At 35.0% G+C, this 15,833-nt stretch overlaps 1 protein-coding gene across 3 annotated transcripts in view; it reads left to right on the top strand.

Annotated features, from left to right (window-relative positions):
- The window catches only part of TTC13 (tetratricopeptide repeat domain 13), a 39,187-nt gene that overhangs the window by 8,602 nt on the left and 14,752 nt on the right, over positions 1 to 15,833 (top strand). For all 3 annotated transcript variants that reach the window (XM_059468097.1, XM_059468098.1, XM_059468099.1), the window contains 12 exons: positions 901 to 971; positions 3,237 to 3,302; positions 4,791 to 4,883; positions 5,937 to 6,053; positions 6,886 to 6,996; positions 9,398 to 9,480; positions 10,588 to 10,729; positions 11,960 to 12,134; positions 12,554 to 12,710; positions 12,984 to 13,114; positions 13,418 to 13,550; positions 14,037 to 14,129. In XM_059468097.1, coding sequence (XP_059324080.1) covers positions 901 to 971; positions 3,237 to 3,302; positions 4,791 to 4,883; positions 5,937 to 6,053; positions 6,886 to 6,996; positions 9,398 to 9,480; positions 10,588 to 10,729; positions 11,960 to 12,134; positions 12,554 to 12,710; positions 12,984 to 13,114; positions 13,418 to 13,550; positions 14,037 to 14,129 — 1,372 coding nt within the window. The remainder of the gene's footprint in view (positions 1 to 900; positions 972 to 3,236; positions 3,303 to 4,790; positions 4,884 to 5,936; positions 6,054 to 6,885; positions 6,997 to 9,397; positions 9,481 to 10,587; positions 10,730 to 11,959; positions 12,135 to 12,553; positions 12,711 to 12,983; positions 13,115 to 13,417; positions 13,551 to 14,036; positions 14,130 to 15,833) is intronic.

Here is a 15,833-nt window from a genome sequence, read left to right on the forward strand (position 1 = left end):
CTGCCAGCTGTTTGAACAAACTGTCTGGGGAAAAGTTCTCTCTAACTTTCATAGCTGTGGTCTTCAAGGTACTGGGTTTTGTTGGCAGTGTAGATAGAGCTTAGTCCAGAGTTAAGAATTGTGAGAGATTAAAACATGCAAAATGAAACAATCTTGAGATATTCAGCTGTCAGAACTGAACTTCAGTCATGCAAGCAAAACTACAGCTTTCCAGTCTTGTGATTTGACTGTGTTTTTATATCTTGTGGAGGTTACAGGAACGTATTTCTAATGGTCTGTTTCTTTTTCAAACACTTGGCTTCTACTTCAAAATGAGGGGATACACAAGAACTTGAAAGCTTTTCATAATTATAACATAGCTGAAGATTCAGTTGTTTTTCAGTTTCTCTTTTATAAATAGTGAAATCAGATTAGTTGAAGTATTTCTAGGTAATTCAAATGAAGGAAAATCTTATTGTGAACTAATAAAGTTTATTAATATGTGCACAAACAAGTAGAAGTTCCCTAATCAAATTGTCAAAAAAACTTAGCCAGGTGACACTTCTGAGAAAGCATCCAGAACTGTTGTATTGGGATCATAGTGCCTTTTCTGATCCTAAGTATTTGAGAAGCAAACATGGGTCCTTTCCTAAAGGACTTGTAAAAAGGAGAGAAAAAGCCCACAAGTAGATCACAAAATCCCAAAAGAACTCTGAAGAGCACAGTATGAATTGAGTAATTCATGAATGCTAGGTAATGGCTGAGGGAAGTCATGTCATTTTGGTGGCCATTCAGGAATCCTCTGATTAAAATAATCTTCACTGCCATGTAGCAACTTAAACATTTTACAATTTGGTAGTATTTAATAGCTTTAAAAAGTGATTTTTTTCTGTGTTATTTACATTTTTAATGTTTTCTTAGCAATTGCATACGTGTTGATTGGCAATGGCTTGTATGATGAAGCTATACGACATTTTTCAACAATGCTGCAGGTAAGTTTTCTGCTTGGACCCCAAAAAATAACTTAATGAAAATATCCATTGCCACATATGGCTTTTAATAAAACAAATATTAAATTAAGGATTTTAAAATGAGAGTAATTATTCTACTGTTTGTTCATTTTCTTTTCCATCCAAACGTAAGCATACTGTTAGAACTGGGTGATCAGTATCTTGCTTATTTGGTGAGTATTTTTCTCATCTGTAGGCATAAAGTTTTTATGGCACTTAGACCATAAAAAGCACATGTTTTCAGAGGCCTGACCTCTGCAGAGCTGAAGTTTCTTAGATTGTCTGCTTGTTGTGTAGGATGAGATATTTTAAAGTAGACTTTTTTTGGGTGACAGCATGGTGCCAATAACATGAGAAAAAAAGCCCTGATAGAGATAATTTATTGCTAGTGGCAAGTAACACATTGCTTTCACAGTGATAAATGATTTTGTATGCTGCCTTTGTCCTTTTTCAATGGTAAGAATTTAATTAGTTTAATATATAAATAAAACATAACTAATACTTACGAGTGTTTTTCCTGACCGAAATAAAGAATTCAGAATCTTCTACAGTTAATCAAGTAGGAGGTAGTCACATTTAAAACAAAATCAGCCCCAACAATATTATAAGCTTCAACTAAAGATGATTTTAAAAATACTGCATTTTTATGGCTAAAAACCTGGAACATTCAGAAGCATGGACATACTTTTTCATTTAAACTGTTTAAAGTACACAAATGCAAGCTGGAAGCAATATTGCAAATAATGGCATGTATTTCTTTTAAGTGTCACATGGCTTGTTCTTAAATTGACTGGAAGTGTGGCAATTTAATGGAATTATTCCAGGGAATTTATCTGAGGACAAGAATGTTTGGGGGTTTTGTGTGCTTTTATTTTTATTTGGTTGATAGCAAATAAACCAAATAAAGGTTTTTAGTGATATCTGTCTTTGATTTGCTTTAATGTGAGGATTTTTTTGTACCCTAATGAGAAATCCTGCTTTCAAAACCACTGGATTTACATATTGTTTCCTGTGTTTATTTGAAGGAAACTTAATACTTAAAAGGTGAAGATAAGCAAGATACACCAACTGTAGAAAGATTCTGGGAGAAGCATTTATGTGCTAGAGTTCTTCTGCAGTGCCCACATCTCAGTTTAAAGTCTGCTTTAATATCATACTTATGGTATGCCTGAAAGGCTGTAAAGTAATCATGATTGTTCACTCAGTTTTCCACAATGCAATTTTAAATACATATAAAGTGAGCATTAAAACATTTAACTGAATAAACCAGCCTTGCTTAGCCATAGTATTAAGAGTAGGAAGCTATACCTACTGTTGATGTAGCCAAGCATAAACTTGGAATAAGTTGGAGTCTGGCAAGCTGCCAGCACTGATATGCCACGTATTCTGTTGTTTTGTCCAGAGCAGTTTGTTTCTTAGGAAACAGTTTGTTTCTTGGCAGATGTCCCAGTTAAAAAAGACCAGGCCTGTGCTACAGACTTTGTAGGACAGCTGTGTTCCTTGCAGGTGTGAAGGTAGTGATTCCTGCCTGGTTTTCAGGGAAACTTTGCTGTATAGGTATTGTTGTGTTGACAAAACAGTTTTGCTGTATAGTTCTTGAAACTTGTATGGGAAACTGTGGTTGGAGTAAATGACATCAAACAAGAAGTAGATTTACTACGTAGGGTGCATCCTTACGTAGTAAGTGCCCAAGTAGGAAAGTCACAAAAGTTGGTTTGAATTTTACAGAACTATTTTAGTAGAATACCTCTGGTTTTAGCTGCTGTCTGAATATAAATTTCATCAGGATGTCATAATATCTTGCTCCCAAATTTTAAATCTCAAATTTAAATTGCATGGAAAATAAGCTTTGAGTTGCCGAATTGTATGTTTTTTATCAGTTCAGTGACATGAGACAGAAGTTACATAATTACCACTAAGGTTACAACTATTGCAATGGGTAACAGAGTATTCTAATGAATACTGTGTATTGTAATCTAGTCTAATGTACACAGGGTAATAGTTTTGGTAGGTGGCATGATAACTGCTCTCTGTTTGGCTTTTTTATCAGAGAAATACTCCAGAACAATTCCATTAAATTGAATTGGAAGTTGTGAGCACATGAAAGTATGGACTGTAATACAATAAATTTCTTTGCCTGGTAGCTGTGATTGTTCATTGCTTACTACTTTAGATCAGCTAAAATTAAATACATATTGAAAAACCAAAAAACCCACACCACAAATTAATATTTTATTTGTTTAACAGGAAGAACCAGAGCTGGTTAGTGCAATTTATGGACGAGGGATAGCATATGGAAAAAAAGGACTGCATGTGAGTAGATAATTTTTTAAATTAATATCTGATTGAATTATTTGAGTCTGAACTATCAGAAAGCCTGTAATAGGAATAACTAGACTGATGAGAATGTGTTAAGTACACCCCAAAGTCTTTGTGCTCCTCTGTTTCATGAGGAGTCTGTCCCTTGGCTGGTGCACTGTATGACATGGAGGGATCTAGCAGATCATGCTGCTCAAGCCATGGGTGCGTTTGCTTTGTGAGACTGTGGAAGTAAAGCTGCACAACGTAAGTGTGCCAAAGGAGGAGATTGGGCACTGTTGTGAGTGCTAGATAGTAAGGCTGTGAGCCACAGCTTCTTGAAAGAGTTGCCTATTAAGATAACAGGCAGTATTTTGCCTCTGAGAGAAATTTATGAAGTCCCACTGAATTAATCTCCGTACCTCAGCTGTATTTGGAAATGAAAAAGTCTTTTGCAGCCTGGAAACATTGTCAGTTCATCCAATACAGTGGACTTTGCATTGCTTTTTGGTTGCTTATGCCTCATGATAAGTATACCACTTTGCATTTGTGAAAAAAAATCAAAATTACTTGGTTGCAATACTTAATGCTCGAATAACTTCTTGATCCGAGAGAAATTTGAGAAATTTATGAGTAGACGCTGGTCCCTGTAGGAATTTGTGGCCAGTTGAATCATGGTTGAATAGTTGCTAGAGTTCTAGAAGAATGAATAATTTAATAACTCCTTGAAAATTTTCTTTTTCAGAGTGTTTAATTATCTAGGGATACTGTCAAGAGCTTGAGGTCCCTCATATTTGCTTGTTTTTAACATAAATGTGAGTTTGTTTTCTTGGTTTAGCTAGGTGCTGATACAGTTTCACTTGGTAAAAGTTTTTGAGTGACACCTTCAAGATACAAAGATGATACTAAGCACAAAATTTCTTTGCTTTGAGAAAAAAAAATCAATGGAATCTAATCTAGAATGTGCTGTATAATTACTTAGAATTTTTTTCCAATGAAGTAATTACTTCCATCCTATTGATTAACTACTTAATTGAGGACAGTTTATAATTTTAGATAGGCAGGATGCTGTTGGCATCATCCCATTCATCAGTACTACTTGGCTTAAGTTGCAGACAGTGCTGATGACAGCACTGGTGGGTATGAGTGTTCCTGTGTGTTGGAATTCATGTGGGAGCTTGAACCAGCTTTGCTGCCAAGCAAAGTAACTCTGGAGCTATAAATCTAATATTTATTCATAGAGTTACTTAATAAATTATTAGAGGTACAACATAAAGATTATGTGTAGAAACAAAGTTCAGTTTCATTGTTTGTAGCAGACGTGGTTTTTTCCAGCTATTTGCAGAATAATGCATCTTGATGTTTTTACCAAAGATGTGAAGAGCTTTTAATATCAACTGTTACACTTTCAAACACTTAGCCAATCTAGTTGTGCTTCATCTTGAGAATATATCAGTCTAAGTGTGCACAGTTGTTCACCTTGTTTATTTTTCTAATTTCCAGGATATGAAAAATGCTGAACTTGCCCTTTTTGAGCTCAGCAGGGTGATTAGTCTAGAACCAGATCATCCTGAAGTATTTGAACAGCGAGCAGAAGTGAGCATTTTTTGTGTCTTCTCAGACTTTAGGAGAAGTTGCAATTATACTGTGTTTCCAGTCATATCTTAACTGACTTAATGCCTAAAGCTTGGTGTTCTGTTCTCCTTTCTTTTAAAATATACACATTTCCTCTCAAACAGTGTAATTTGTGGAATATTTAGTTTTAAAATAAGACACAGACCATATAGAGTTATTTTAGCCAATGGAACTGCATGTATTATGTTGACATACTATATAACATGATCATTTGTGTTTAAGTTTTTTTATGAAATTAATGAAAATATCACTTGAACCTTACTGTTTGCACCTTTTGTCACCTTAGTAAATCTGCAGTGAATACTAATTGTTAAAATACCAAATTTTTAAAAAATTTAATGTTCTGGGTTTATATTTCTGCATGTAATTTAAAAATCATTCCAACCCACATGTATTTTTTATTTTAAAAATCAAGTTTTGTTTTACTAACTACGTTACAGAAAATGTTAAGAGTTTTAAGAAGCAGCTTTGTAGACAAACCAAAAGTATAAATATTATATTACAGTATATAGCTATCACTGTATAGTGATAGCTGCCATAATATTCAGAGTTTTAATGTTTTTAGTGATCTCTTAGCACATTTGTGAACCTTGATCTAAAAATGTGAAGGACATTAAAATAATTGGAAATGGACCATTTTCCATTGGGGGAATGTTTTTTTCAAATTAGGTTGTGGAGGATACTTTAATTACATTTTCGTTTAAATATGTTGAAATGACTTGAAATTGAGTATTTTACTTTGATCGACTTGTTTTTGGTTTGGAATACAGGATTTCTGAATATGTGGTGATGTTCATGTACACTGATAGTTTTGAGAAAAATTCTTCCAGATTTACTCTTTCGTAGGGATTTAAAAGCCATAATTACTGACATTTACAGTGGAACTTTCCAGCCTGTTCTAGCAAATACAATTACTCTGTTAAAGCTGAACACGGAAAAGAATAATCTTCTATTTCTAAAACAAGTCCATTCAGTCTGTCTGCTCTAAACTGTATTTTGGTTTTGTACTCTTAGATATTGTCCCCACTAGGACGAATCAGTGAAGCATTATCAGATCTCACCAAAGCTATTCAGCTACAACCATCAGCAAGGCTCTACAGGCACAGAGGTACCCTTTACTTCATATCTGAGGTTAGTGGAGTTTGGGGATTCTCTTTGGCTTTGGTTGTTTTGGATGTTGTTCATGATTTTGTTGACTTCTGTTCTAGTTCTTAATTTTGTTCTAGAACTTCTTTCCTATTTAGTTAAAAAAACCCAAACCAATCTAATAACAAAAGCCCTGCTTCTCCTGTAGCTGCTTTCTGACAGTTCACGAAGTTTTCACGAGTATTCACGAAGTATTTCATTGACAAATCTATTTAATGCTGAGAATCAGAGGACAAGTACCTTGCATGCACACCTCAGATACTTTTGTGTTTGAGGAGTAGGAAGTAGATAAAGACTTTGACTTGATTTATAAACCTGGAGTTAATTAGTATTGATAAACACCAGTCTAAGAAGGAAAATACTTACGGCCAAGGCAGTAAGTCTTTTATATACTTAAAAAAACACTTCTCACAATAAACAAAAAAACCCTACAAAAATGCTAACATCCCATTTTGCTATGTGATCTGTGTGTGGTGTTCTTAAAGCTTTAATGTAGAACAAGTAGCTTTATCTTCAAAGATTGTGTGAATACTAGATAGCTGATTTCCTGCTTGATTCTTTTGATTTTACTGTTTGCCTCCAGCTATTTTTCCATTTACTTTACTATGTTTTATACAGTACTTTCTGTAAAAGTTGGAAGTGTGTTGTGCATTCTTTAATGTTCTGATTGGTAATTGATAATCATTGCTGCTTAGCCATGCGACTGACTTCATATATTAAACAAAATTCTGTAGTTTACTTTTATGGAAATAAAAATGCATATTCCTCTTTATTTGTATGGTGTTTTCTGTGTCATCTGAAACCTTCTTTATCATAGGATTATGCAACAGCCCATGAAGATTTTCAGCGCTCACTGGAACTGAACAAAAATCAGCCTATAGCTATGCTTTATAAAGGCTTAACCTTCTTTCACAGAGGACTTCTGAAGGTAAAGCTATATTAAACAATACTTCATGTGGAACAATGCCCTTTATTTGAAATTATTTCCATAAAACAGTAGAAATGTCATTGGTGTTGATATATCTATTTTCTCTCACATAAGGAAGATTTTTAAGGTAAGCGAGTGCAAGCAAAACAAAAAGATTCCATTATATGATTTGTAAATACTGCAGGTCTTGTTGAATCTCATTAGGTCAGTGATAATAGGCATGTTCAAGGATAATGCTTTGAAAGATATTTGTACTTAGCACCTCTGCTAGTATTTGTATGATTATGTTCAAAAATTTCAAAATTAAGTAGAGATTTCCTAAGTTTTAGGAAGGGAAGAGGGATGAAGAAGAAATTAATTTTAAACTCTTTCTTGAATGAGCTAGGGAGTAATAAAGGAAAGTGCTGGTAAAGCCTTGCATTTATGCATGTTTATTTCAATCCTATGTTGTTTCTGGAAGGCTGATTTTTAACTTGAGGGAACATACTTGCTCCTTCAGTTTCTAAAATCAGCAGGGAAGTAAGTTCATCCCATGTCTTCAAGTTTTCACCATTTCTAACTCAAAACTTCTCTCTGTTTTAGGTGCAGTAATATTGCCGGTTTCTTGTTTGTAAAGTATTTAGAGGTGTTGCTGCCATTTTCCAGAGGAGAGAGTAATTAGACAAGTTATCTGAAATCCTCAGTTGGAAAAATTAAGATGCAATGGTGTGATTCCTGAATTCAGTAGTGGAAGCTGTCTTTTTTGTTTAACCTCTGATAACAGCTTGGGGTTCATTAAGGGTTGTATGCAGAATCTGGAGGCAACCCAGGACTCTTGAGTTTCAGCCCACTATCTTTCATAGGCAAGCACTATTTTTTTAATCTCTATTTTTTTTTGCAGTCCACTTCCTCACTTTTTTAGTACCCAAGCAGGTATTTTTTCCACAGTCTCACTGTATGCTGTGAGAACATCAGACTGTCATTGAACTTTTATTGTCTGTGTCTTCTTGCAGTAAGAAGAGACACTTACAAATAATAGTCTGGATTTCTGATTTTCTTTGTAGGCAACAGAGACCCCAAAAAGTGATGGTGAAAATCAAAAGCTGACTGGAAAGTTGACAAAAATAAGTGCTGTCTCAGTTAGCAGAATAGAAGCAAAGTTTTCTTCTTTCTGATACACAGGTCAATACATTTCTGTATTGCCACATCCTTCTCCCCAGTTTCTTTTCTCAAAGGAAGCATTTTCCCTCTCTGATGTTCATGTTCGGAGATTATCACTGACTGGTTTTTCATTCCCAGGTACACCTTAGCTTCCAGTCAGATTCAGGCTGCCTTTTAAAGGAAAGCTATGCCATGTGTTAGGTTTTATAAGGCTTGCTGAAAATTGAAGATTGGGGTTGAGGGTGGATTTGTTCATTTTTGGGTGAAAAGAGATTTGTTTGAATCACTGGTTTTTGGAATAATAATCTTGATTTTAAAACTTATCTATAGGATATGAGCCTCTCTATAGTTGTAGGTGATTGTCCTACATTTTTGTTCAGCGGGTATTTTTGTGCACATTGTAGTGCTCAGAATATATTTGATAGTTTTTTTAAACAAGAATTTCTAAAGTGACTAAAGATACCAGTAATTCTTTACTTACTGCATCAAATTTATTGCATTGAAGACTTCAAGATACTTTCCAGGCATTCCTTTGTAATATAAAGTAGTTGATTATTCCATCCTTAATTCTAAGTCTCAGTATTGAATATTCCAGTTTGTGTAGCCACTCTAGTTAAAAAAGCTGAGTTCTTAATCAGATTCTTTGAAGAGGAATATTTCTTTAACCACATGCTTATATTGTTAGCTTTTGTTTGTATTACATTGTATTCCTTACAACAGCAATAGCAGTGATAGCAACACTACACGCTGTTGTGTGAAGATGATCACTTACTCTGTAATCCCTAAAGAGAATGTTTCCAACTGAGACAATAACAAAGAATGCAATAAGACAATTAAAGGCAGAGTGCAGATTTGAAGGAGTCTTTTGGCCTCCAAAACTTAAGAGGTGTATTATGAATGAAGAAAGAAGGCTGTAAGGAGAGACTGCTTTGCTTTTGGGAGCAGACTGTGCTTTGAAAGCAACTCTGAAGGGATTTCATCTCTGAACTCTATTAAAATGCTAAAAGAATTGCTCATTCCCACTGCATATTAGACAAAGGAATTTCAGCTAAATCTGTCAGTACTGTAAAGGATGTTTTGGTATTTCATTTATTATGTAATAATTTTTACTCTATAGATTTTGTAATAAATTCGTGCCTCGTTTGTTCCTTCCAAAGCTTGTGATATATAACCATAAATTCCATAGCTAATAACTGCTGAGGATGCTGAAACTTAATGAATGTATTAAGTTACAGATTTTTCTGTTGATTCCTTTCTGTAGGAAGCCATTGAATCCTTCAAAGAAGCTCTGAAGCAGAAAGCAGACTTCATAGATGCATATAAAAGTCTTGGACAAGCCTACAGGTACTCATATTCTGAAGTAGTTGTAAAGTCATTTTTTCATCTGGTTGTGTTCTTTAAAATGCACTCGAAGTTTTATACATTTATTACAAAGTTGTGCAGAACCAAATGTGATATTTGGTAGCTCCAGCAGTTGGTATGGCTATGTCAGGATATGTTCAATATAAATAATTTCTATGTTTGCTTTGTATTTTTAATTTAGTCCCTGGGAGCTCTTTGAGTCTCCCAGACACAATGGTTAGCTAAATGGCAGTTTTCAGTAAGATGTGTTTTAAGTATGCTAAATGATTTTAAAATGATAGAAAGGGTTAATATAACATGAGCTATAGCTGATAAAATCGTGCTTCAAATGTAGTGGCTTTGGTGTTCATGCATTTATTTGAAAGTAAAGAGCTGTGGTTAATCACTGTTCTGCTAAAAATTCTTCTTGGCAAATGTATTTAAAACTAGTAAATCTTGTTTGTTTTTCTTGACTTGCTCTTTTTTGAATTACTGAACTAAAAAACTATGATAAACTAAATTGTATACTATTTCTATTTTAATTTTCTCATGACAGTTTCTCTGTGACTGTTTTTACTGTCTGCTGACATGTACAGCTGTCCTACACATGGAATAATTCCAGTCAGTAAATTTTTAGTTAGTTTCAGTTTTCAAACACCATATGCTTTCTTCTTACTCAACATTTAAGTAGTTGGTAAATTTTTAATAACAATTTTGTATTTTAAAAGTTAAAAAGTCCTCTCAAAGATAATTTTTTTCCAAGAATGCTTTGTGTGGAAGTTTTATTTACTATTTTTAGTTTCTGAAGAAATACCTTAGGTATGTGTTTTTATAGTTTTAGTGTCTGCTGAGGATTTTGAAGATCTGTGCTCTTGTGGGGTTGTATATCAGAGTACATATTTCTGGAAGTAACAAACTGTGCAGCTGTTCTTTCATTGCCACAGGAGAATGGTTGCAAAATTTCTGCTTTTGTTATAGAAATTTTGCTTTAGTACTTTGTTTCTCTTCAATGATATCCCCTTTGGACACGTTAAAATCACCTTTAACAATTTTTTTTTGGTCACTTTTGCCTTCTGTATTTTTCACTTTCTGTCTTCTGGAATCACCTAGAGAGCTTGGCAACTTTGATGCTGCTACAGAGAGCTTCCAGAAGGCATTACTGCTGAATCAAAATCATGTTCAGACATTACAGCTCAAGGGAATGATGCTTTATCATCATGGTAGCTTAGATGAAGCACTAAAGAATTTTAAGGTAAGCAGGCCCTAAGTAAACACAAAATTTACATGTTTTAACAAGGTCTTGTATTCAACAAGTGCAATAAAACGGGAAAATTTAAAAGTTTTTCATTCTGAGTGTGTGTGCATCTGAACTAGAAGTATTCTTTTCTGAATCTGTCTTAAAAGATAAAACTTAACAGTTTGTAATTAAGAATGTGATCTTGGTAAAACTAAAGTGGCTTCTTTAACTGTTTTCTGTGTTTGTAAAGCCAAGCGCTAACTGAAATATTTTATTTTTCTTTTTAAACTGGTAATTGTGTTCTTGCTGATACTTTGACTTGAAACTTAAAGTTTTTTCATATTGGTAAAGGTAAAATGTACTAGTCTGTAATTTTCAGCTGAAAATAATTTACAATGTTTATCTAACTTTCCTAGAGTATTTTCTTCTGAAAAATTCAGCATATGTTGTGATTCATTGTGCTTGCAGAAATTTTCATATTGCCAAAATCTTGCCTATCTCTACTGGCATTAAATAATTGCCTTATTTGGAGACAGAACAAAAAAGGCAGATGTTATTTGTATGCCCATATTCTTAAAACAAGGAATGAAATAAGATCCCTTTCCAAATGAGTCTGTGCTTATCCCAGGGAGAACACTTTATGTGCATCATTACATATTCACCTTCTATAACCCAGTTTGTAGATAGTGATGTAATTGAAAAGGTACTTCAACTTCTGAGATGGAGAAGCTCTTCTAAAAACATGTAATTACTGGAAGAATTGGAGCATTCATTTCTGAATCATAAACGGGAATTTGCTGTGTGTTTAACATACAGTAAATAGCTGACTAACATAGAAGTGTACTAATGCATGAAGTAGTGAAGAGACGAATGGGGGAAATGACAGAAGAGATGTGTATCTATATACTTAACCCAAAATAATTTGCAATATTGTCAGTATATTTTGCCTAATTTCACCCAGCTAACATTGAGCTAATATTGTTAGAGCAAAGTATGCAAAGACATATTTGCATTGACAAGGTTTGGGTTTCAGTTTTTTTTCCTTTTTATAAAGCTGAAAATATTTTTTCTTAAATTTGCTAGCAATTTAAGTGCTCAGCAGCATTTGAAAGAAAATGATGATGGAAGTGGATCTTAATAATCAATAAATCTTTTCACATGTCTTGTGGCCAGACAGGTTGGATTATTTGAAGATGGTCTTTCTGTCTCTTGCTTTATGGGTGCTTTGTTCCTTTAATCTCCTAGAGATGTCTTCAGCTAGAACCATACAATGAGGTGTGCCAGTACATGAAGGGTCTCAGCCATGTTGCAATGGGACAGTTTTATGAAGGCATAAAAGCTCAGACCAAAGTTATGTTAAATGATCCTCTACCAGGACAGAAGGCCAGTCCAGAATATCTGAAAGTGAAATATCTCCGAGGTAAGCTGGAATTATTTGGGTTTGTAAAAAATTTTCTTAAATGCTTCAAGGACGCTAAAAGTGTAAGCTTGCTTGTAATTATGGTCATTCTAGAGAAAACAGTGTACATTCTCATGAGCACTGTTCACTATGGATGTTAAGAAAAAGAGACACTGATTCGTATTGTTCATACATGTAAAAACTAGATCTAGAAATGGAATATACATTTTTATATAAATGTAGACTGTTGGGATACTTGGTTGGAAAGTACTTATTTCTGTCTTGGAAATTGGCTAATAGAAAAATGATATTGTCTAAAAATAATGACTATTTAAGTCATGTTGTTTAACTGCCAAGCATATAACCTGGTTACTGTTTTTGTGTAATGGCATAAGTAAACTGATAATGCAAACAGTATTAATTTTATTTCTTTCCTTCAGAGTATTCTAGGTATTTGCATGCACATTTGGATACCCCTCTTACAGAGTATAATACTGATACAGATCTTCCTGGAAATTTCAAGGATCACTGGGCCAAAAATCTTCCTTTTCTTATAGAAAATTATGAAGAACAGCCAGGGTTACAGCCACATATAAAGTGAGAATTTTTATTTTTAAAACTTATTTTAAATGGGGGGGGGGGGGAAATCTGCCATTGAATTCAGTAAGACTGAATTAATTTGAGATATTGCATGTAACTGCAACATACTATGTATGTTCAGTGGGCTGGAGGAGGAGTGAGTGTTCTTTGTCCTTTAAAATGTTTCTCACACAAATGGTATTGATTTGTAAAACACAGATTTGTTTGCCAAATGCTTTCAGGACTTTTATAACCAAGCTATGTCTGATGCATGTTTTTCTCCTCTGTAAGAGATGTGTTATTTCAGAATTTCGAAAGCTATAAGCCTGATGTGCAAGAGCTCATATGTGTAGCTGATCATCTGGGTTCCATGATGCAGTATGAGACACCAGGATTTCTTCCCAATAAAAGGATACATAGAGGTATACTGAAAATGTTCTGTAAATTTGAGAGGGGGCAGGGGAGTCAGTGTGATAATTGAATGCTGTATCTTTTCTGTCTGCAAATTAGGTTTCTTTCAAATCAGATAGAAACTTTACAATAATGATTGACCTAGCTGAGCACTGGAAATCAGGATCTCCCAGACTTTTTGATGTTGTCCATTCTATTCCTGTAAATATATTGCTTTCCCACTTCAGTTTCCTGTCTGTGCAGCACTGAGTATTTGGCTCTAATTGGTTTTCTGTTTCTGCTGTTGGTACCCGTGTCCTCATGCCTCACCTCAGCAATGGGATTGGCCACTCTAGAAGTAATGCAGGCTGTGCAGCGGACTTGGGCAAACTCCAAAGTTCGGATGAATGGGAAGACCAGGCTGATGCAGTGGAGAGATATGTTTGATATTGCTGTGAAGTGGAGAAGGTAATGGTCACAGAGGGCAAGCCTGGACTGGTTGTCATGATGATCAGTGCTCCAGGTAACCAAAGGGCTGCAGTCATGGACAAGAAAATGAACACTAGCTGCCGCTCTATAACTAGAAAAGTTCTGATAAAAGGATGGGTGTAGTTCTGATAAAAGAAAAGGAGTACACTTCTGAAAATACTCCATTTTTTTTCTTCTATAAAGGAGGGGAAAAAAGGTATAGCATTTTCCAGTTGAAGCAAAGCTATGAGACCATAGGATCCATTGCAGCTAAGGCAAATAAAAACTAACAGTTTCAACTCCAGAAACATCAAATGTTTGAGTTGTATGGTTTTTATAAGAAAAAAAACTGTGTTTTGGGAAAAATTCTGTAATCTCTGAATTCTAGTTTTTGCCTAAATTTTTTTTTGTCTGTGAAAAAAGCTTTATTAGAAATATTGCATGGATTGAACTGTGTGCCAGTGTTGATGTCCTTTGTCTTTGTAGGATAGCTGACCCTGACCAGCCTGTGCTTTGGTTGGACCAAATGCCTGCCCGCAGCCTTAGCAGAGGTTTCAATAATCACATTAACTTAATCAGGTATGAGAGTTTTACCAAACAGCATTCCCACACACTCTAAGGGATTGCACCAGAATTGCCAGCTCTTTGTGAAACAGCATTTTACGAGGTTGAATGTGTATGTGCTTACTGTTTTACTTTAATATTCATTTTATGATTCCTGATGGAACATTTGGGATTTGTGCACAGTTTTCCCTTACGACATTTCCTCTTTTTCCTGAATTGCAGTTGTATTACTGAGTTGTAGCAGTGTCTAAAAAGGATCCAGAATATACATATTTTCACATGCTATTTTTAATTCCCAAGTAACCTTAAGTGTAAAAATTTTATTAAGTTTATCATAGTTGTAATTTTTGTCAATCCTGCTTCTCAAAGGCAGATTGAAACAATGCTGTTCTATTAGTTTTAATAGTGATTTACAACGGAGAGGGAAAACGGTTCTCATACTTGTTTTCAAGGCAGGCCAAAGTAAAGCAAAAATCATGAAATAAGTAACCTGTGAAATGTAACGGTTGCACTTCCAAATAAAGATAAAATTTAAAAGATTCAACCACTGTTGTACGTTCCATCTTCTCCCATGCTGCAAAACTTTGTAGTCATGACAGTGCTACCCCCTTTGAAGTGGTACAAGTGTGACAGACTCGATGTGGCAACATCACTGTCAATCACAGGAGCAGTGTGTTTGTGTAAGTAAATATGTAGCCAGGTTTCATCTTAATCCACCCCCTCCTAAGAAATACTGAATCTTTGATCTGTCATTCTGCTTTTATGTGTGTCTATCTCTTTGTTCTTTGAGAAGCTGTACTGAAAAAGAAGAATGAGGGAAACAAAGCCTTCTCAAGAATTATTTCAGGCAGGGAAGAATAGTGATGTTCTGATGTTCATATGCAGAGGCTCATGAGGATTTGTCCTCACTCTTCCTTTCAGTCTGTGGAATGGACCCTAGCAGCCTCTCCTTTACTTGGAGTGGTTAATGCTGCATTAAACTCCAGTGCAGATCATTTACTTTGCAAGATATGCTGCTTTTTAAACAGTCTTGTGCTCAGGCTTCTCTCTTCACCTAAGCCAAGGGTTACATTTGGGCTCCAAGCTGTTTCCATCTTTGCTGCATTTCTCTCTTGTGGTATGTACAGTGCAGCAGAAACCACAGCCATCTGTCCTTGGAGACAGAGATGCATTCCATACTTCACCTGTTTCTTCATGGTTTTATTTCTAAATAGGAGAGTAAAAGCCTAACTTCTAGGTGACCTGTGTTGGCAGAAAGGCATTCATGTAACAACACTTAATTAACGTCCTGAAACTAATACTGAACATTTAATCTGCGGAGATATGTCCTTGTACAGAATCTCTGTGTCAGGAACTCTGGTTTTGCGGTGACCAAGGTACTTGTTTTCCTTTCATCAGAGAATGCTGGCAAAACCGAAGATGTACTGTCACAGCTGTTTTGGTCATTTTATAGAAGTCTGAAGTAAGCTTCAGAATTGTAGGCCCACAGTGAACCTAATTCTAACCTTTTTGGTTTTGCTCAGCCTTGGCTTTTGGGGATGCCATTAGCATTTTGGTTGTGCTTGTTTGATAGCTAAGTAGTGGTTCGCTGAAAAATACTGGTTTGCTGCCTGTTTTGAAGAAATAGATTTGAAGCAGCCTAAATACCACTGTCTTAAGAGTTTCTTGTGCTTTAGTACTAGATGGTGATTGCGTTCGTTTTGACTCTGGAAACCTGGT

Source organism: Ammospiza nelsoni, chromosome 3 (genome assembly GCF_027579445.1).
Source record: "Ammospiza nelsoni isolate bAmmNel1 chromosome 3, bAmmNel1.pri, whole genome shotgun sequence".
Taxonomy (NCBI): domain Eukaryota; kingdom Metazoa; phylum Chordata; class Aves; order Passeriformes; family Passerellidae; genus Ammospiza; species Ammospiza nelsoni.